Here is a 23728-nt window from a genome sequence, read left to right as displayed (position 1 = left end):
GTACATAATATATTGGTACAGTAGTACATGTATCTAATTTATACATAAATAAATATACATCTATTGGGGGTGCATGTTCAAAAAATTTGTACTGATGGGGTGCGCGATTAAAAAAGTTTGGGGACCACTATACTATAGTATGAGACAATATATTCATGTAATGTTTAAGAAAAGTTTTGTAAATGAGTTCCAATAGTTCATGGATTAGGGACGCAATCTTATAGGGTTCCAGGGGCTGCTGTATAGATTATTTAGGTTAATCTTTCTATCTACCCAATGGGACTCAGTGCTCTGTCTAGACAATACCATGCTTAGTTTTGCAGTTCTCAAACTGTGGCTTTGTGTCTCCAGAGATAACATGCTTGTTAACAGCAAAAATGTTTTTAAATAAATAATATATAGAGGTGATAAATAACAGACCTCAGCCCTATTGTCCCTCTGCAAATTTGTGTACACAGAGTCAATCCCTTACCTCTCTCTAAAAGTGCAAAGTTTCAAAAATGTCAATGAATAGAAGTTTGTTGGGGGTGGAATAAATCTGGACAAGGAGAAGTCTGAAGATAAATGTGAGAAGGGAGGGACAGGCAGTAGAAACAAAAGTGAAACTGTTTGAGCAGTATATTCCAGAAGTCTTGAGGTCTTTCTGAGTGTAGCCTTCATTGATTTGAAATCTACCATACCATTCTCTCACTAGAAGGGAAAACCTATCATGGCAGCAGGCCGTAAAAGAGACCCAGTTTGGGAATATTTTAATGAAGCTCCTCTACCTGTGGGTAAGACAGGCATGCGTGCAAAATGCAAACAGTGCAACAAAGAAATGTAAAGCCTGGTTGCCCGAAAGAAACAACATCATGAGAAGTGTTCCTTCTCAGAAGGAAGCTGCGTTGAAGATGATGAAAGAAATAGGTCTGAACATGCAGGATCTTCAGGTTGGTAAACTTTTTTTATTTCATACTTCTTCCTGAAGGACTGCCTGTCTTCCTTCTGGATTATTCTTGAATTCTCATGTTTGAACAAAAAATATAGTTGTTACTCTATGTTACTATCATTTTAGACGCAGTTGTGATAAAAAATAAATAGCTGAAATAGGCAGATCTTCCTTTTATAATTTCACCTTTAAAGTAGTACTGAGTGCCAGTGAATACAATGAGTATACTAAATGAGCAGTATGGTAGTAATAATTAAATAACTGCATTGACTTATTTTGTTAAGGAGAATCCAGCCTCAACATACAGGTTCTGGAGACTATCCACCTTCAAGATCATTTTCTATAGTTTCAGAATTATCTGCCAATGATAATGTTTCAATCACATCATGTATGTCACATAGCCACAGTATATCACCTGTAGCAAAAAAATCTCCATCATCTAGAAACAACCATAGATAAATTTGTGATAAGAACCAGCAGATTACAAAAGGAGGCAATTGATGAAAAAATTGCCCAGTTTGTTTATGCAACAAACTCTCCATATGACTGAGAGCCCACATTTCATTAACATGGTTCAGTAATTAAGACCAGGATACAGTCCACCCAACAGAGCAGATGTCACAGGCAAATTGCTGGATAAAGTGTATGAAAGAGAAATTGAGTAGTGTGCAAAAGGTCTACAGGGTAAAACTGTTAATCTGAGTCTTGATGCGAGGTAAAATGTCCACAATGATCCTGTTGTATGTGTTTGTGTGACAACAGAAGAAGTCTTCCTTACAGAAACAATTGATACATCAGGAAATGCGCACACAGCAGAATACTTACAAGAAGTAGCAATAAAAGCTATAACAAACTGAAAAATAATTCAAATGTCTAGTACGCAGCTTAGTCACAGACAATGCTGCAAATGTATCCAAAATGAGAAGAAATTATTTAGAAGAGAGTCCCAAGCTAAACATACAGTTGTAGTGCTAATTTCATGCATCTCCTAGCCAAAGACTTCTGTGTTCCAGAAATAAAGGCTAATGTTGTTGAAATTGCAAAATACTTCCATAACAACCACTTTGCAGCAGCTGCTCTGAAAAAAGTGGGAGGAACCAAGCTAACTCTCCCACAAGATGTGCGATGGAACTCAGTAGTGGACTGTTTTGAGCACTAGAACAAGAAATGGCTTAATCTGATGACACTTTGTGAACAAAATTGTGAAAAAATAGATGGCACTGTCACAGCCAAAGTTCTCAACATTGGGCTTAAGAGAAATGTTGAATATACGCGGAGTACCCTGAAACTATTCCTGTAGCCTTGAATAAAATGCAGGGAAATAGCTGTTTTATTGCTGATGCTGTTGAAATTTGGAAGGAACTGAGTGAGATCTTAAAAAGAGAAATATGCAATGACAGAGTTAAATTACAATCATTTTAAAAAAACAACAACAATGGAACAAGCACTATCTCCAGCTCATTTTCTTGCAAATATTCTGAATACTCGGTACCAGGGTCAAACCTTAACTGCTGAAGAAGAGGAATTGGCTATGACATGGACATCCAGCAACCATCACTCCATAATGCCAACTATAATAAACTTCAGAGCTAAGGGTGAACCTTTCAAGAAATATATGTTTGCTGATGATGTTTTAAAGAAAGTCAAATAAGTGAACTGGTGGAAGTCATTTAAACACTTGGATTCAGAGACTATTGAAGTGATTATCTGACTTTTAACAGCAGTAGCTTCTTCTGCCGGTGTAGAAAGAATATTTTCTTCTTTTGGACTAATTCATTCCAAATTGAGAAATCGTTTGGGACTTGAAAAAGCAGGAAAGCTTGTTTTTCTTTTCCAGATTATGAACAAACAGGAGAATGAAGGTGAAGACGACTGAGCTAGCTGCAGAAGCCAATATTTTAAGTTTCTCATGTTGACCCGGATGACAGAGTCGATCTAATTTTTGTGGTTTTTTTTTTCTTTTAATATTTCATTTAACTATTTGAGTTAAAAACAATTTTAACAAAAACAAACCCAATTTTTAAAAATGTGAATGTTTATTAAATTCAAAAATTCATATGCTTGTTTTGTTAAAATATTATATGTTTGCTGGTGAAGAAAAAATCCCAAATACATAACGTCATTGTTTTAGTTAAATAAAACAATTTAAATGTCTGTCTGGTGATGTTCTCCTCCTAATAGAACATGGCAAGAAAATCTTCCAATATTAATGATTAACCTGTTGAATTGGAGATAGTTCACCTCCCAATGACTTCATAAATATCTGCTTCAGTTACCTTTGAAAAATGAAATAACCAAACAATCATTCATTTTCTGATATAGCTGTAAAACTAATCTGAAAAGTTTTCAAAATTAATTACTTAAAAATGTATAGTGTGTACCTTCTAGAAATGAAACCTACATCTAACTCTGAGTTGTGAAGAATATGTATTAAGGTTATAACAACCAACAAGAATGCACTTTTATGTAGAAATCCATGATTAAATTGAGTCTTCTTCACTAGTGATTTAAATCAAATCCACCCTGCACAATAGGCACAAAACAAGCTGGCTTCCATCTTTTCTGGAGCTTTTCATATAGCACAAAAATACTTCTGATTGAACAGCATCACTGCACGTACGTATCTTTACATTGCCTGCCTCATTTACCCATTTGCCTATTATCAGGACCCCATATATTACACAGTTCTGTAGCAAAGGAGTTTGCCATGGAATTCACCACTTGGCACAGAATAGTTGTATTGCTCAATCTCAGCAGCTCTCTTTTTTTTAGTTGTGTTATTAGCTTATGATTGCACAGATAACCTTCAGAAGGTGAACTGAGCATAACAAATGTAATGATTCCTGTCTGACTCTGCAGAGAGCTTGAAACAATACCTCTAAGAAATATGAACTGCCCCATTCATCTCAGTCAGGACTCCCTGGACTTTGTGATTCCATGGCAGCATGGAATATGGCAGCTTTCCAATATGCCACAGAATTCAGCATTTTAAACCTGGAAGAAATTTGCCATTTTGCTGCACTCAGGTGTCCCCCATTTTGTTTTCTGTCTCCCTGCCCTACCAGAAACATTTTCTCCACAAGGGGGAGGCAACTGGATTATAGTACATGCTTTTGCAACTGTAGCCTTGAACCAGGCACCAGGGAACCAGAGCTGAATCTAGTTTACAGTTACTAGTAGCTGAACTATTTAAGACAAATCAATTTTTAAAAATACATAAAGAAGTGCTGGGGGAAATTTTGGGGGTAGGGTGAGGGACAGCTGGTATGAAACTGGAATGGGTGCTCGTTCTTTTACATTAAACTCTGAGTTCAGCGTACATCATCGTATGAAGTCCTCAACTACCATAAGAAAGGTCTTTTAAGACTACAGAAAAATAAGAAAAATTAGGTAATACAATTACAATAGTTTTACCATTAAGAAAATTAGGCAAATAGCCAATGAGTTCAGGCACAGACTGCAAATGTGAAGTTTTCTGAGAGCTAAAGATAAAAATTGCTATGTAGTTAAGTGTTTTATTATAATATATGATACACGATGATTGAACACAGACTTATGCATTATTGAACAAATCACAGTTAAGGAGACTGAGTAAACTTAGTGAAATTTACATCAGTATAGTTCTCTTTCATGGAAAGGTTGTTTGGTTTTTAATATTATTAAAAGGAGATAGAGGGAAAACAAGCTGATCACACTCAGATCTGAAGATGAACAAAATGACCCTAATTCTTCCTTAGTGTAATTCCACTGATTACAACACAGTTATACCAGGGATGAAAGACGCTCACTTACTGAATTACATTGTTTTTGAGTGTACACAGGATTACAGCTGCATTTTTTTCAGTGTATGGCACTCCAAATACAAGCCCTAATTCTGCAATCCTTACTCAGCAAATGGCTCCTACTCACATGAGCTGTCCCAATACAAAATTGTCCCAATGCGTGTGTGTATAAATTCTCCAGTTGTCAGATGCTTACTTTTGTTATTTCAAATCATGTCACTGTCTTTCATTACAGACTAGGCCCCAATGGGAATTTCTCACAAGAGTAAAATTGCACACATGCTTAAGTGTATGCAAGATAAGGCCCAATGCCTGAGGCACCTTAGAAGTTTTAAAATTCATCTGAGTTACCCAAATACACAAAGCATTTGACAAGTGTATTAAGTTTGAAAGATTCTGTCTCCCTAAACTCAGGGTCCTTTAAGCATCCCTCCCCACTCTCTTGAAATATTCTCCATTGGTCTGAGAACCACCATTACATTTTATCTCAACCATAACTTTGTATACTGCTATTATTGCATACTATAATATCCAGTGATACATGCTTCAAACTGTTCTCAACAACAGTAAAACACATTTCTGATAAGCAGTATATATTGAACATATTTCTATATATTGTCAGAAAAGCTTTACCAAAAGGTCTATTCCTAACTGCTTATCCAGAAAGTGAACCTTGAAACATTAAGACTAAAACCCACTGTATAAAGTGTGAAAGTTATGTCTCTTTTCTCTTGACATTTTGTCCTATCAACCCACAGCTATCATTTAGCGTATTTCTCATTGTTTCCAGTTCTCTCTTTTCTTGTTTGACATCTCTAATTATATATTCTTTTATCCACAGTTATTTGCCTATATACCCTTGAAAACACCATGGAGACTCACCAGAGAGGTAATTATTTTAAATTTGCATTCAGTTTGTTGGATACAGGTATTTGACAATCAGTCTCTATAGTAATAAAACTCATCTTGAGAGGGAAACCCTTTGCTGACTGTAAAACTGTTTCCCACCCTCTGCCGGACTATCACTTGTTGGGACATCATCATAAGTTCTGAAGGGAACTTTTTCCTACTTTCCTAATCCAAAGTAAGTATGTTGGATGGAGGAGATAAAGAAGATGGAGGAAGAAAATTATTAAGTACTGTGTTAGCAAAGCATTTCTACAGGCAGGGGGAAAAGTGTGAGGTTAGTGAGAAAGAAACCTCTACATCAAACATCTTAATTGCACTTATTAAGAGAAAAATGGCACTATTATGTTTCATCATATACATGAATATATTCTACAATTGAATTATGGTAGTGGAGAAGATTTATCAGTTTTGTTAGTTTAGGGAATGTGGAGAATATGGTTACAACTGATAAGATCTCAAAAAACCTGACATTGTTCACATTTATCTAAATAAGCAATACTAGAGATGCACACCAGCTACAAGGTTTGGATCTAGATCCAAATTCCCCTAGATGGAGAGTTGTTAGGCTTGAACCAAACCCACAAAGCTTATCTCTAATATGCCCTTCCAAATGATCTGTCCATCTTTTTTATCATTACATTCTGACAATACAAGTTCTAGCTAAGGAAACTAACTATTTAATATCAGAGGGGTAGCCGTGTTAGTCTGAATCTGTAAAAAGCAACAGAGGGTCCTGTGGCACCTTTGAGACTAACAGAAGTATTGGGAGCATAAGCTTGCTGGGAGCAACAATTGGGAGCAACTTGCATCTGAAGAAGTGAGGTTCTTACCCACGAAAGCTTATGCTCCCAATACTTCTGTTAGTCTCAAAGGTGCCACAGGACCCTCTGTAACTATTTAATGAGATTTAAAGAATGTGATTTATGTTTCCACATTTCATAGGAAGCTAAGATTTAAATGAAAGTACTATAATTCCATAAATATTTCAGGCTTAGCCCATTCTTAATATTACCATCAATATAGTTTACAAACTATCTTTATTGGAGTATTAAAATACTAAATATTACAATGAGATTTTAGGCATAAGTCTAAGGTACACCATACCACTAATTTCATTTCCTCAGTAAAAGAGAAGAAAACAAGTTCCCTTAGGCTTTGCCTGCACTTAAAAGGATTAGCCAGTATAGATACACCCGAAGAACTATATTGGTAAATACCCCTCGCAAAGATGCAGTTAATATAGGCAAAAGAGTCCTTTTGACAGTATAACTAGATCTTAAACTACTTCCCCAAACAGAATAAGTTACATCAGCAAAAGGACTTTTTGCCAGTATAACTACAGTCAGGCTTTTGCCAGCATTGCTATGTCAGTTAAGGATGTGATTTCCCCCACACACTCCCGCTTAACTGATATAACTATGTTTTTAAAACTTTCTGGGGTAGACCAGGCCTGGGAACAAGAAGAAACTATCACCATTTTAAAAATTTTTAATCATAGCTTCCCCTTTTATAGAAAACATTTTCTGTGAGACTGTACCGGTGACAGTCAATCTTCATATGTCTAAGTTCCTGACCCTGCGCACATTGGCATACGTAAGTAATTCTACCTGTGGGAGTAGTACCACTGAAATCAATGGAACTATTAACTTGAGTAAAGATACTCACCCCACATTTATTCGCAAGGGTGGGTCATTTCAATTCATCACAGGAATCTCATGAATTTTCATTTGTAATGCAAATGCAAAGTGTATTAACAGAGGTACCTGCAACTGTAAGTTAACTAGCACCTTACTTACAGTGGGATTTGCCCCACCTACAGCCATTGCTGGGTAGGCAACTAGCTGCTATTTGCACTGACAAAGTTTAACTGCCTGAAATTGCTTGAGTTGCACAGATCCAAGTCATGGCTCACAGTGATTTTCCCCAGTCTACACTGGGTATATTCACTGGTGAAGCTACATCAGTGGCTGGCCAAATACCCCATGTAAACATGGTATTTCACCATCCATCCCCAGTAAGGGATGTTTCAGGGAAAGAGTGAGAGGGATGGGAGTAAGGAGTTCTCTTGTTTCTTTCCTTTCCTTCCAAGTTGCTGGTGCCCTGTAAAGTCTCATTCCCACAAAAAAAGCCCCGTCACTTGGATTTGGTGCAAGGTGACCATACGTTCCATTTTGTTCCCTTTTTAAGTCTAGTCCAGGACGTCCCTTATCATCAGAAAAATGCCCAGTTCCCCCCCTCCCTACAAAAAAAAATGACGGGTGCCCCCCGGGGCGCATGGAGGAATGTTGGGAGAAGGTCAGGCGAGCGGCGCTGTGGCAGGGCCCCATTGAGCCAACCCCACACAGGGGGGAGGAGGAGAGAAGGGGGCACCCCATGGGCCAGCCCCACATGGGGTCTGTTTTCACTTTGGGAAATATGGTCACCTTAATTTGTTGTCAAACCCAGGAGTTCTACGTTTATAAATTCTCCTGGGCATTGTTTTCTCCATCCCTGATGCAGCAGTGGGTCAGCTCCTACATACACCCTCTCCATTATCAACCCCTGCAGTGTTACACTGGGCACACCTGGGCTGGAATCGGCCCATATGGAAGGCTGACCACTATCTTTCACCCATGCCTTCTCCTGAGATTAGCCCTTCTGACTAACCACAGCTAATAGCACCATTTCAAAACCTGCAGCGGGTGAGCTGGGGCACGGGAGTCCCTCGCTCAGCATTTCCCCAAGAGAAAGGTGGCGCCACCTGCCCGAGGAAAGGACAAGAGGAGCTAGCCATCCGTCCATGGGCGCTACTATACCATTGCTCCTGCCCGCACTGCTTCGCCCCGTTTCTCAGCCTCCCGCAGCCAAGACACCGCTGTCCAGAAAGAAAGCCTCAGGAGAGCGGCCGGGCGGGCCACTTTCTTTGGGGATAGGACGGCAGCGCTACGGAGGGAGCCCGTCCGCCCGCAGGAAGTTGCTTGCGGGAGTCTGGGCTTTGCACAGCCCTGCCAGCGCCTGCCGCTCACCACCGAAAGCAGAGTCGCCCACTCGGGCCGAAAAGGGGCCCGCCCGGTACTCCTGCCCCATGCAGTTCAGATCCCTCGCCCGCTGCCAGCCCCTCCTTATACGGCCCCGAAATGCTGCGTCCCCGGGTGCAGGAGCCCTGGCTCTCCCGGGGGAAGGGGTGGCACACCCTGCAGCAGTGCCCTGCGGAGAGGAGCCCGCTCTTACCTGCCCGCGGGGTCTCCGGCAGCCCCTTGGCGGGGCCGATCTGCCGTAGCTGGAAAACTTTCCGAGCGTCCTCGCAGTTTGGTAGCTTCTCGCTTTTTAGAGACACCAGAGCCGCCAACAGGAGGATGCCCGAGCGCAGGCTCTGCCTTCCCATCTCCGGGCGGCGCAGCAGCTCTCCAGCCAACTGTACAAACTGCCCCAAGAGCCCCCTGACCCGCAGCCGCCCGTCCCCTGCCACGCACGGAGTGGGAGAAGTCGAGTCCGCCAGCAACAACTACCACTCGGGAACCTGCAGCCACAGCTGCCCGCAGCAGCGGGAGCAGGAAGCGTAGGGAGAATTTCTCAGAGCTGCTTCCACCTGGCGCCGCCGCCGCCTCCCCGGGAGCGGGGATGCTGAGGGAACCGCCCGCTGTCCCTGCCTCTGTCACACAGGCGGCACAGTCGACTTCGCACCGAGTCCGGTGCTACAGCAGGCACCTCTGTGCTGCAGGAGAGAGAAGAAACCCGAGTACTGCAGCCTGCCCCGCCTTCCCAGCAAACCACCGCCCCCCCGACTGACCTCATCAGCATTAGGGTGCAACACCCTCCAAACGCCCTGCTCCAACAAGGCAACATTGCTGCAGTACTATGCAACTCCCTCTGCGTCTCAGACCTCGGAGTGGCGTTGGGAAATTGGCCTGCCTTCCAATTTCCACTCGCACCTGTAGAGATGAAAGCAGCTTCATTAGTTGGAGTTCGTTGCAGGGCTTCAAGATTAAAAGATTTGCTACAGACTGGGATGTAGAGCACACTTCACAGGACACCTTCAACCTGAAATCTCCTAAGGCTTTAGAAAGAAAAAAGTAGTTTCAAGGGTCCTGACAATTGCTGTGCATTTGCAAATCACACTTCCTATTTTCAAAAAAAAAAAAAAAGTTTTCTTTATCCTTTTTTTTGCTATTTGCCTATACTGAGTTTACAGTGTAGTACAGTGCTGTCAGGTACACAAAGAAAACAAACGTGAAAAAAAAAAACAAAATATTTTTCTCTACCCCCTTTGTTTGTAGTAATCATAGATTTATAAGTCAGTTAAAAAGATAAAAATATGCTTAAATGGTTGGCTTTGATTTAAAATAGCACACAGGTTTGTTTTTAAAATCAGATTCTGTTCACAGGCTGGGATAATAGGAAAATCCCTACAAAATTTCAATGTTCAGAGAATGATTAAATACATTATTTTAAATCCCGATTCACTGAACAAGATCAAAATGGAAACTGAAAAGAGAAGACAATTCATATTTAAAAAGGGGGAGCATCCTTTATATCCTCCAGCACCCAGCCATGTAGTTCTTCAGTGTCCTATGGCATGACATCTTTTATCTTTAATGGTGAATTTCTTTCAAAACCTTCATGTCTTCAATGGCTTATCCTTACCCAGACCTGTAAGATTTTGAAAGAGATTTTATATTTATGAAAGCAAGGACTAATAGCACTGATTACAGTCAATCCTAATATGGAGAGATATTGTTCAAGGTTTACCCAAAGATTTGGCTAGAATACCTCAATCGTAACTTGCAATATTGTTATGATTACGGAGTAAGAAATGTAATAGGTTATTCATTATTTACAAAGTGACCACAGCTATGAACACAAGGGGAGAAAAGTTATTCTAAGCCTGCAATTTTAGGGATACAGCTATGTACTAAACATTTCTGTCCTAATAAAACAATTGAAAATATGTCAAGGAGAGGTTATACAGAATAAATTTTCTGGGTTTGAATTACAATCAGCTAAAAATAATGTTTCTTAGGGAGAATAGGCAGATGAGGTAAAATAAAAAGCTGAAAGTAGAAGTAGAAGAAAGAAAAAGCAAGAAAGTGATAAATTGGAGTCAGATTGAGAGGGAAAATAAAATGCACTAAAACTAGTATATTTTGCTTTTTAAACAATGAATAATCCATTACATTAAGGATAAATAATGTCATGCTGCAGGACACTGAAGAACTACATGGCTAGGTAGAGATGAGGCCTCAGTTCAGCACAGTATTTAAAGCATGTGCTTAACTTTAAGCATGTGAGGAATCACGTTTAAGTGGAACTACTCATATGCCTACAGTTAGGCACGTATTTGACCACATTCCCGAATGAGGGCTTTTGTGAGGTTCCTTCTCCTTAAAGAGTTTTGTCTATTCTTCCATTGGGTGGAGTAGGGATTTCCCCCCATACTCCAAAGGCTTACAGATGCTACTCATACTTAGAAGCGCTGGACCCTCTGCACTCTGCCAGCATGACTCCCTTGGAGGTCCATTGCTATAGCCTCCCTAGCTCTTACCTGCTGGTAGAACCAGGGTAGCACGTGGGCTTGTTTTCACGTTCTTCTTCTGGTTGCCTGGGACTCTACCCTGCCCCCTCCTTTCTGTTTCACAGCTCTTCAGGTTTATGGATAAGCTCTTCACAGAGGAAAGGATTCACAACATGTTTGTGTCTCCCTCCATTCAGAGATCCCAAGAGTATAGTTTGGCCCGCAGTTGGAACATACATATTGCCTTACTAACAGATCTTGAATGTTGCTAGTACATGATAGTATGGCATACTAGCACCTCTCCCAAGCTGCCTTCTTATCTTCCAGTATCTTAATTTCCATTTAAAAACAAAAATTAAGTATCTTGATATTGTTGATGTGAAGACAGCCTTGGAAATGTAAACTGAAGCAGCAATATCTGCCTGAGTCTGCAGAGAGCCTGTGAAAATAATTCAAAGATGCAAATTCATCAGGTGCCATTTATGCTATTAAAAGCCAATATTGTTAGTTATTTCACTGCATGTAAGAAAGATGCAATATTATGTTATCAATATCTACACAATCTATTGAATGACAACTTATTTTGGTACCACAAACGGGCAGACCTAGAAGAGTACCACCTCTTATTTTTTTCCCTCCCAATCAAGAAGGTGCCAACCCCAAGAATCCAACAGGGCATGAGTCCTACAGAAAGGAAGACAAGTATGAATAGCCTATGGGTGTATTCAAACCCCTCCAGTGCAGAAGCCACAACCAAGAAGCCCAGCACAACCTTGAGAGCACATAGGATCATGTTTTGAACATCTACACAATCTTCTATGACCAATGTCTCAATCTTGTGAGATAATTTTGTGAGTGTAGCTTGGAAGAAGACCACTACTCCTTTCCCCTCTAATTCAATTGGTGCTTACTGAACAAGATCAGTGATCAATCTGGTCTAGTATCCAATAGTGGCCAGTAACAGATATTTCACAGGAAGGTGCAAGAAATGCCAAAATGCAATAACCTACCCAGAGAGGATGTTTCTTCCTAACCCTTATCAGTCAGTGGTTGACTTAACCACTGGAGCATAGTCTTATATCCCTTAATATGCATTTTTCATCTAACCTGCCAGAGCTATGGACATCATCATTATCTCTATATATGTCTAATCTTTTTTTGAATCTTCTAGATTCTTGGATTCAGTGATGTCTTCTGGCAGTGAGTTCTACATGCATTATCTAAAAAGGATATCCTTTTATCAGTTTTTACAATGTTGCCTTTCAGTTGAAGAGGACATCTCATTGTTCTGCTATTATGGTTAAGTCAGGGCACTGAGTTTAATATATAAAACTTCTTATGTCCCGTCCTTTAGTTTACAGAGCAGACTGATAGCAAAGTAAAAAGTCTATACCCATTAGAAGGGGGGAGGAGGATAAAGAAAAGAAGGGGGAACTATTAGAGCAGTGGTCCCCAAACTGTGGAGTGCGCATCCCTAGGGGGGCATGGATGTATGTCCAAGAGGGATGTGTGGGGAGGAGTGCACCATCCAGCTCAGCTCCAACCCCACCCATGGCCCCAGCCGCAGGCTGCAGTTACAGCCCTGGCCATGGCCCTGACCCTGCTCTCAGCCACTGGTCCCCACTCAGAGTCCCTGCTCCCAGTCCAGGGGGGTGCAGATACATTCCACTACTGATGAAGGGTGGCATGAGAAGAAAAGTTTGGACACCACTGTATTAGAGTAAACAGTTTCAATCATGCACATCAAAAGAATGTTTTAGTTCAGAAGCCAACACACCTTTAACTGCTACTAAAATCTGGTAATACCCTCTCTGGAAACCATAAGAGCAAATCCATTTTAAAATCAATGAAACTCATTTTGGAAGTCAGAGAAAGAGAAGTTAAGGAAAATCACTTTGGGAAAGTGATTCTCCATCCAAGCCAGAAAAAGTAAGGTGTTAGCCAGCAGCTGGAGTGATGGTGTAGCAAATATTAGGAAGCAAGAAAGGCATAGCCAGACACCACAAAAAAGTACCAGGGGGAATTAAGAAGTGTAGCAGGTGTCATGTGAAAAGGCAGACAACTGAGAAAGGGGAACAATAAAAGAAGTTGTGGCAATAGGCTGGGGGGAAGGAGGAGAGGGGAGGATACAGATATTTATATCCTACCTTAGTTGTACCACCACTTGCAGACACTGATAGAAAAGCTTGTAAGAGATCCCAGAATAGCTCACTGGCTTTTAACTTTAGTTTTATTTTTATCTATCTTTACCATACAACAGTTTAAAGATCTCTTGCAACCCAGAGATATCAGAAGTGCTGCTCTTCACTTCTACAAGATGACATGTTCTATGTGATATGTATTGTATTACGAGTACCCATTGTTTAAGTATTTGAATTTGAAAATGATTTTGTATTAATCTAAAATCCCCCACAACATCTTCATAACTTTGCCTTAGAGATAGAATTATTAATTTTGGTTTAACTGAAAGATTAGGTCCAGTTCTCCTCTCAATTTTACAGCAGTGCATCACCTGATTTCAGGGTGAGGGGATAATTTTGCAAGTGAGTAAAGTGTTAGGGAGAAGCTGTGTGCCTATTTGCAGATTATGGTATATTTATAAACATGTAAGAATTCCTTCTTTTTATGTGTATGTCAGAGTGAACATGGGGGAGGAAAATTTAATAGGGAGACTAAAAGCTGACTATAGAATTGTTAAGAATGCACTCTTCATTTGAATACTGAGTCTTCACTCTGATACTTTTCCACTTTATTCTTGCTTCATGTTAAGGAAAAAAGAAAGATTGGCACTTCATTACAAAAGTCTGTTACTCTATAGATACCATAGATTATATTCAGGACTGAGACATGAGAAAATAAATAAATATTGGTAACTTCTTATATTACTGAAAGGGAAACAGAACCGTAAATAGTAAATGAATGTTTGTGTCACATAGTTAAAAAGCAAATTTCAAAAAAGAAAAATTTGCCCTCACTTCCTTGTGCAGAATAAAAACCATCTCAAAAATTAAAATCAGAGAGCTATAAAACATATCAGCTCCTCACTTTTTCTGCTTGCTACTGAATCCTGTCAAAATCTAGTGCATCTGAATAGCAGTGTTACACAAGATTACACTTGAGAGTGAGAAAACGTGGGGACCTGACAGTTCAAATGTAAAGTTACTTTGCCTTTAAAAACAAAAAAATAGAAACATGCTCCACTTAAAAGTAATTAAAAAAAAAAAAGTTTAAAGTAGTTTCAGGTCCTACCCCTACCCTGGAATCCCTTTGGGATTGATTGATTGATTTATTTATTTATTTTTGTGGTTTTACAAAAAATATTTTCCAATCTATAATGTTTTAAGTCTCAACTGTTGCCATGTGGAATACTCACAAAATGATAGGGGAAGCAGACCTACTGATTATACTGGAGATTTTGGTGGGAGTGGAGAGAGAGAAGGTTATTGACTATAGCCAAAGCTCTGTCTAACGCACAAAATAACACCCCTCCCCTCCAAAAAAAATCAACCTGCCCCAATTGTTACTTGTAGCTATTGTAGGTAATGTTTTTCAGATACAAGTGTGATTTTTAATTAAAGGGAATGTTTCTTTAATATTTATATTTTGTTCAGATTACTGGAAGCAGTTGCAAGGTAAACAGAGCAGAGGGATGGTAGATCTACTATGTTGATCCACTCCATTAGAAGGTGCTCAAATCAGAGATAAAGCTGCTGAAGATCTGCTGACTCTTTGTGGCAGGTGTGGCTCATTAACTCTACAAGGGATATAAGGAAGATAGGTGTTACTCATTAGAGAGAAAGGAACCTAGAAGAGACCCAGTCCTCAAGGCCAATCCTGATGATAGTTATGCTCTAAGAGGAAATTTAGAAGAAAACATTTCAAAATCAAGCTATTTTTCATTATTTGTTCAGTTATTGTGATTATGTGACCCTTGAGGTAAGTTTGTTGTCTGTCGTCTGTGTTTCTGTGTATACCGTGTGGTGTCTTTGTTTGGGGGACTCTGGGCTGACTGTGTGTTTGCTGAGCCTAGTGGCCTGTTTAAAGGCGGGGGGGGGGGACAGACTACTAATACACTTAATATCCTTTAAACTTAAAGCCAAAAAAAAAAACCCTGATAAAAACAAAACAACAACAAAAGAAATAGCTTCAGGAGTAAAATGATAATACAGGCAGAAGGCCAGCAACAGAGTGGGGGCTACCCAGTTTATTGCACTCAAGATCTCATGTATGATTACCTGCCCTACGGGCAGGTGGCATGTGTGTACATTCAGTGCAAGGAGCTCCTGGCCATCAGAGACCGTTTATGGGCTTTGGAGACCAGAGGGGCTGAGCTGGAGGAGCTAAGGGAGACAGAGAGGTACATAGATGAGACTTTTGGGGACACCGTCGAATAGTTCCACCCCTGGTCTGACAGCCTATGTGCTGTTGAGAAGGATGAAAGTCTGAGGGAAGGAGAACATCCAATAGGAGTAGAGGGACATAATCCTATACTAGGGACCCTCCTTCCAGATGATGTTGTGGTATCCTCTTGCACTGAAGACCACTCTCCAGGGAGGGAACTCCAGTTATTAAGAAGAAACAGGTAATAGTTATGGCGGATTTGATCATTAGAAATCTAGATAGCTGGATTTGGGTTGACTGGGAGAACCCCATGGTGACTTGCCTGTCTGGTGTGAAGTTTGCGGATCTCTTGAGACATCTAGATAGACTTATGTGTAGTGCTGGGGAGGAGCCACTGGTTGTGGTACATTTAGGTACCAATGACATAGGGAAGGATAGAAGAGAGGTCCTGGAGGTCAAATTTAGGCTGCTAGGTAAGAGACTGAAGTCCAGGACCTCCATGATAGCATTCTCTGAGATGCTTCCAGTTCCACACACAGGGTAGATGGGCAGAACTGCAGGGTCTCAATGCGTGGATGAGATGATGGCATAGGGAGGAGGGATTTAGAGTTATTAGAACTGGGGAAAATTTTGGGAAAGGGGGAGCCTATAGAGGAAGGATGGGCTCCACCTAAACGAAAATGGAACCAGATTGCTGGCACTTAAAATTAAAAAGGTCATAGAGCAGCTTTTAAACTAAGGGCTGGGGGAAAGCTGACAGGTGCGGAAGAGTACGTGGCTCAGACAGAGACATCCCTAAGGGGAAAATCTATTAATGGAGATTCTCTATGTCCTAGTAAGGAGGAAAAGATGGAAAATAAGATACAGGTAGGATCTGATCAGAAACAGTCAAATGAAAGAGTCCCATTCGATTACATCATGGAATGGCAGACAGCTAAAAAGTAACAAGTTTTTAAAGTATTTAAATTGTATACTAATGCTAAAAATCTAAACAATATGGGTGAACTAGAGTGCCTCGTATTAAATGAGGATATTGATATAATAGGCATCAGAGAAACTTGGCATGCATCCGATGAGGTGGGTTTTAGTCCACGAAAGCTTATGCTTAAATAAATTTGTTAGTCTCTAAGGTGCCACAAGTACTCCTTCTTTTTTCAATGGTATACAGTAATTCCAGGGTACAAAATATATTGGAAGGCCAGAACAGGTTGGGCTGGTGGGGGAGTGGCACTATATGTGAAAGAAAGCGTAGAATCAAATGAAGTACAAATCTTAAATGAATCAAACTGTTCCATAGAATCTCTATGGATAGTAATTCCATGCTCTAGTAAGAAGATAGCAGTAGGGATATATTATCAACTACCTGACCAGGATGGTGATAGTGACAGAGATTAGAGAGGCTATTTAAATAAACTCAATAATAATGGGGTATTTCAACTATCCCCATATTGACTGGGTACATGTCACCTCAGGACAGGATGCAGAGATAAAGTTTTTTGACCCCTTAAATAACTGCTTCTTGGAGCAGCTAGTCCTAGAACCCACACGAGGAGAGGCAATTCTTGATTTAATCCTAAATGGGGCACAGGATCTGGTCCAAGAGGCGAATATAGCTGAACTGCTTGGTAATAGTGACCATAATATAATTAAATGTAATATCCCTGTGGCAGGAAAAACACCACAGCAGCCCAACACTGTAGCATTTAATTTCAGAAAGGGGGACTGCACAAAAATGAGGAAGTTAGTTAAACAGAAATTAAAAGGTACAGCGCCAAAAGTGAAATCTTTCTGAGCTGCATGGAAACTTTTTAAAGACACCATAATAGATGCTCAACTTCAATGTATACCCCAAACTAAAACATAAGAGAACCAAAAAAGTGCCACCGTGGCTAAACAAACTAAAAGAAGCCGTGAGAGGCAAAAACACATCCTTTAAAGTGTGGAAGTTAAATCCCAGTGAGGAAAATAGGTGCACAAACTCTGGCAAATGACGTGTAAAAATATAATTAGGAAGGCCAAAAAAGAATTTGAAGAATGGCTAGCCAAAGACTCAAAGTAACAGCAAAAAATGTTTTAAGTACATCAGAAGCAGGAAGCCTGCTAAACAAGTGGAGCCACTGAACGATCGAGATGCTAAAAAGGAGCACTCAAGGATGATAAGCCACTGCAGAGAAATTAAATGAATTCTTTGCATCGGTCTTCATGGTGGACGATGTGAGGGAGATTCCCGAATCTGAGCCATTCCTTTAGGTGACAAATCTGAGGAACTCTCCCAGATTGAGGTGTCATTAGAGAAGGTTTTGGAACAAATTGATAAATTAAACAGTAATAAGTCACCAGGACCAGATGGTACTCACCCAAGAGTTCTGAAGGAATTCAAATGTGAAATTTCAGAACTACTAACTGTAAATTAGCTTCTGTACCAAATGACTGGAAGATAGCTAATGTGATGCCAATTTTTAAAAAGGGCTCCAGAGGTGATCCCAGCAATTATAGGCCGGTAAGCCTGACTTCAGTACCGGGCAAACTAGTTGAAACTATAGTAAAGAATGATATTGTCAGACATCTGGATGAACATAATTTGTTGGAAGAGCCAGCATGCCTTTTGTAAAGGGAAATCATGCTTCACCAATCTATTAGAATTTTTTGAGGGAGTCAACAAGCATGTGGAAAAGAGGGATCCAGTGGATATAGTGTAGTTAGATTTTCAGAAAGCCTTTCACAAGGTCCCTCACCAAAGGCTCTTAAGCAAAGTAAGCTGTCATGGGATAAGAGGGACAGTCCTCTCATGGATTGTTAACTAGTTAAAAGATAGGTATAAATGGTCAGTTTTCAGAATGGAAAGAGGTAATAGTGGTGTCCCCTGATGGTCTGTACTGGGACCAGTCCTGATTAACATACATAAATGATCTGGAAAAAGGAGTAAACCATGAGATGGCAAAATTTGCACATAATACAAAATTACTAAAGATAGTTAAGACCCAGGTACTCTGTGAAGAGCTACAAAAGGATCTCTCAAAACTGGGTGATTGGGCAACAAAATGGCAGATGAAATTTTAATGTTGATAAATGCAAAGTAATGCACATTGGAAAACATAATCCCAACTATACATAGAAAATGATGGTCTAAATTAGCTGTTACCATTCAAGAAAGAGACTTGGAGTCATTGTGGATAGTTCTCAGAAAACATCCACTCAATGTGCAGCGGCAGTCAAAAAAGCTAACAGAATGTTGGGAATCATTGAGAAAGGGATAGATAATAAAATAAAAAATCATATTGCCTCTATAAAAATCCATGGTATGTCCACATCTTGAATACTGCATGCAGAAGTAGTTACCCTATCTCAAAAAAAATATATTTGAATTGGAAAGGATTCAGAAAAGGGCAACAAATTATTAGGGATATGGAGTGGCTTCCATATGAGAGAAGACTAATAAGACTAGGACTTTTCAGTTTGGAAAAGAGACAACTAAGGGGGGATGTGATTGAGGTCTATAAAATCATGACTGATTTAGAGAAAGTAAATAAGGAAGTATTAGTTGCTCCTTCTCATAGCACAAGAACTAGGGACCAAATGAAATTAATAGACTGCAGGTTTAAAACAAACAAAAGGAAGTATTTCTTCACAGTGCACAGTCAACCTGTGGAATTCTTTGCCAGAGGACGTTGTGAAGGTCAAGGACTATAACAGGGTTCAAAAAAGAACTAGATAAATTCATGGAGGATAGGTCCATCAATGGCTATTAGCCAGGATGGGTAGGGCTGGTGTCCCTAGTCTCTATTTGCCAGAAGCGGACATGGGCAACAGGCAATGGGTCACTTGATTACCTATTCTGTTCATTACCTCTGGGGCGCCTAGCATTGGACACTGTCAGAAGACAGGACACTGGGCTATATGGACCTTTGGACCCAATATGGCCGTTCTTATAATAGTCAAAATTGTAAATTTTGTCCATTAGGTTATTTTGTTTTTGACTTTACCTCCAGGATGTGCACAAATCTAAATTTTGCATCTGCATAGATTGGTTTTTTTTTTGTTAATTTCCTTTTAAGTTAAAACCAGTCCTGATAAAGTGCAGTGGGGTCTTTTGCTGAAGTACATATGGTTGGAGGATTTGATATTTGAGCATATACGCAATCAGAGTTCATATGGTTGGAAGGAAAGTTCCTTTCTGAAGAGATCACACTGCTGAAAGGGATTTCTCTTTCACCGTAACCCTGAGTTCATGTTGCTCAAAGTTAGGCCTTTGAGAATCCCCACTGGTCACTGCTGTTATTTTAACAAATACTCTTTAAAAGCCCAGCATTCTGCACTGGTCCTTAAGAGTTCTAAAACTATATATTTTCAGGCATTAATGTAATGTGTAACATTAACAAATATTTGCAGAAAGGATGTATTCATTTAATAACTTTTTTGTTAACATGGCTAATAAATCAAATGTTTACTTTTTGAAAAGTGTCTTTCCTTAACAAGTATACAGTTTCCATGGAGACTGCCTCTAACATTCTTGTATTAACATTCGTAATCCCGGTTTCTTTTTGATGTATACCATGTGTCTCATTTCCAGGCATTTAATTCATTCCTATTTGATTAAGAGACTATCAAAATTAAACATCTAAAATATTTTACCTTATAGGGTGTGACTGACACAGGAAACTAAGACAAGATAAGGTTCTAATTTGTACAAGACTGTTACAGTTAGAACAGATAATTAAAGAGACTGCCATCTTCTGCAAATGTGATTCTCATTAACTGAGTCCTCATTCTGGTTCTGACACCCCATGAAAACAAATACAGAAAGCAACAAGAAAACACTTTTGCTGTTTCAATTCAGCATCACCAAAAGCCACAGAAATAACTGCTTCAATGAGAAGATGATTTGAATGATGGGCAAAATTCACAACTGGCATAAGCAGGCTCATCACTATTGTCCAAAAACAAGAGTCTGAAATAACTTTTTTTTTTTTTTTTAAAGGTTTGCAAAATAGATGGCAAAAAATAAGAGCTAGTGAACACAAAGACGCACAAACCACCATTCCCACCATGTCAGTGCATAGTTTTGTAAACAGGTGAAAAAAGAATTCACTCTTTTAGAGGTGATTTAAATTTCACCACTACTAGGGCTGTGTCTACACTACAGAGCCTCTGCAGGCATAGCTATATGGCATAGCCTCCTAATGCAGACACAGCATATGCTAATAGGAGTTTTTCCCGTTCGTGTAGGTACACCACCTCCCAAATGTAAGGTTTGTCAGCAGAAACACCAGTCTATTGACATAGCTTCATTTATATTGGGAGTTCTGTATTGGTCAGGGATGTGGGTTTTTCATACCCCTGATGCACATAGCTATGCCCATATAAGTTTTCTGCTAGTGAATATAGTAGTGAGTGCACCAGATCATCCTGCAGGTGGCCATTCTCAGTAGGAGGAGACCAGATGTACTAATGAGTATTAGGTAGGTAGCTAGGGTGTGTATATTCATGCTTTTGCTGTATATGTAGATATGGCTCACAACTTTTGATGTGAATTTGGTACTGCTGTTATTCCCAATATATTTAGTGAATGTTAGGGAGGTATGTATTACAGCATTACACTTCTTATATACTGTGCCAGTATATAAGAACACTTTCCCATCTTCACAGTAAGACAGGAACCATGTGTCTTGCACTGTAAACTGGGTGAATTAGTTATTTTAGCCCATGAGTAGTATAGTTGTAGCATTTTCACATATATTGAATTTCAGGGACAGAGGGGTTGTCTATTTTTTCTCACACAAACATCCAAAGAGGAGCAGCTCCCTGACCAGAGTGGGACAGGAAGATAACTTTCTAGTTGTGAATATAGGAAGTGCCTCACTTCAAGCTTGAATCATTGCACATTTATCTAATCCTAAGGTAAACAGTAGACTACAAATCTAACAAATTTGCTGAGTAGACAGCCTCTCCAGCCTGGTGTTAGGGGTGCCAAGGCTTAGCGTCCTGGGTGACTCAGTTGACCTGGGCTCTGAAACTTGTTGATCTGGGTTGTTTGTTTTTTGCAGTGTAAACATATTCTAAGTGTCATCTCCCTTGATATCAACCTCACTGGTCACTTTGGTATAGAACAGCCCTGCTGCAGTGAAGCTTGAAGGAGGAGGTTAGAATGCCAGCGGTGATAATTAGCTATATTTAGAGCATGACTATGTCAAAAGATGGAATATATAATGGAAGCAAATGTTTTCTCTCATCAATTATATGGCCTGCCTGGTACAAATTATTCTGAGTGGTAGATATCTAGTTTTTCACTTTATTTAAAAAAAAAAAATCTATTGCAGGATATTAACATGGCCAGTCTGGTTGGCTGAATTAAGGATAGGAGATCCACATTAGGAGAAGCAAAAGACATCTTCTGGGTTTTGGTAAGCTTAACTATGATGCTGTGGGAACTCCTACCTACGGGTTGGAACCATGCCCCTGTGCTGGCTTGTAAAATCTAGCAGAAGAATTTACTAGGTTCATTTTTCATAGAAATTGTCAGTGTGGTTGCAACAGGACTTTACCAGCTCAAAATGTACACAAACTCTACATGAAGCATCAGTTACAGGATATGTGTGTGGCCAATTGTGCAATGTGGTCCATTGAGGGGGAGGGAGGGGGGTTAAGAGGTAGCAGGGGAAGTGAGAAGTAGTCCCTTTCTGATCATGAGGGAACTTAGTGCCCTGAAGCATGAAGTTTTGGAATAGCTATACCATAATGAAAATATTTAAGTTATCCGCCACATGAACAAATAACTGTTTGGGACAAGTGAAAGAGGGGCAATGCCTATTATTCTTTATTCAGAAATATTTTCTCTTCCACAGATATTTATCTTATATTTTTAATTGGAAGTAGACTTTGGATATGTTGAAATCCAATATAGCATTAGGAGACAATCCAGATTACCAGTTTGAAACAGTCCTCAATAATATTGGCTAGTTGAAAAATGCCAGATATATTGCATCCACATGTACTAACTCCTTCTGCATTAAATACAAATACAATAAAGACATTAACCCAAGTAATTTGAATAAAATAGATGGGTGGGAGAAAAGGTAGTTGTCTAGCATCCTGAAAAATGTTAGTACACTTAAATTTTAAAAGTAAACATATTAAATAAATGTTGCTCTAAAACATTTGTTTTTGCTTTTGATATGAACTCCTGTGCAATTTCAAAGTCAGTCTTCCCCTACACCTAGTACAGCTAAAACTGAGCGAGTATGTTTTGGCATTATGCACAGTTCCAGCTGAAAAGCACTGGAGCCACCAACTGTTCAAACAGAGCAACAGCTAGCTAGTTTTTCCGTCCTATAATGACTTATCGAACAAAATTCTAAAATATATTGAGAAGACAAATAATGTATACATAAACTGTCAACACTGCATTTCCTCTTTGTTGTTTAGAGACGGTGTTAACATCTGTTATGATCAAACAGTCAAGTTTTCAGATTTGAAAAACAGATGTATATTTCAAATGACTTGACAAAATTCAGTTATCGATTATCACTTTTATTTAAACTAAAACAAACATAATTTAGATACCTGTTTTGTACTACTATCAATAACTTCATATTTTGTTTTTCATGTATCACCTTAATACCAACTAATTCATAATGAATTATTAGATTGCTTGTTTATATCAACATATAACATCCCTTAAACCTAAATTGAAAATTTCTCACTCATTTGCAGTACTCCATTCATAGGTAATGGAATATTTCACATCATGACCCACTGTATGAACAATTTAAGTATTTAAAATTTTTGAAAGTAATTAATGCTATTGATGTATATAAATAAAATTCAATTGAAAATTGATCAGTCTAAAGAAAATGTTCCAGATGCAAAAACATTAATATGTATTTTCTATATTCAGCTCTCTGTAACTCTCCCTCTCAAAGGAATAAGACTTTTTAGGTTTAGAAATTTTTCAAATGGGTCAGAGATCCAAGAAGATGATACTGAGATTTTATTTTCACTTTTTTTTTTTTTCCCCTTCCCCATTTCCTCACAGTGCTTATCTATGGGTCTAGTTACAGGGGCTACTAATCTGAGTGCTTTCACTGATTTCAACTGAGTGGTACCAATTGGAGGTAGGCAGTCAAGTTCCCTACCTATTTCAGGTGAGATTCCCAAAAAAATTGGGAGAGTGGGGGAGGATGAGCTCCCTCCTAAATTTAATCCTAGTGGTTAGTATACTCATCTAGAATGGGGGAGAGCCCTGGTTCATGTCCCTGATTTGCCTGACCTGGAGAAGGG

General features: G+C 39.4%; 1 protein-coding gene across 11 annotated transcripts in view; it reads right to left on the bottom strand.

Annotated features, from left to right (window-relative positions):
* Nucleotides 1-9323, bottom strand: part of GPC5 (glypican 5) — a 1011494-nt gene extending 1002171 nt beyond the window's left edge. For all 11 annotated transcript variants that reach the window (XM_054011983.1, XM_054011992.1, XM_054012059.1 and 8 more), the window contains exon 1: nucleotides 8830-9323. In XM_054011983.1, coding sequence (XP_053867958.1) covers nucleotides 8830-8983 — 154 coding nt within the window. In that variant the 5' untranslated portion in view covers nucleotides 8984-9323. The remainder of the gene's footprint in view (nucleotides 1-8829) is intronic.
* Nucleotides 9324-23728: the final 14405 nt, after the last annotated feature.

The sequence above is a fragment of the Malaclemys terrapin genome, chromosome 1 (genome assembly GCF_027887155.1).
Source record: "Malaclemys terrapin pileata isolate rMalTer1 chromosome 1, rMalTer1.hap1, whole genome shotgun sequence".
Taxonomy (NCBI): domain Eukaryota; kingdom Metazoa; phylum Chordata; order Testudines; family Emydidae; genus Malaclemys; species Malaclemys terrapin.
This window is presented reverse-complemented; position numbering and strand designations above follow the sequence as displayed.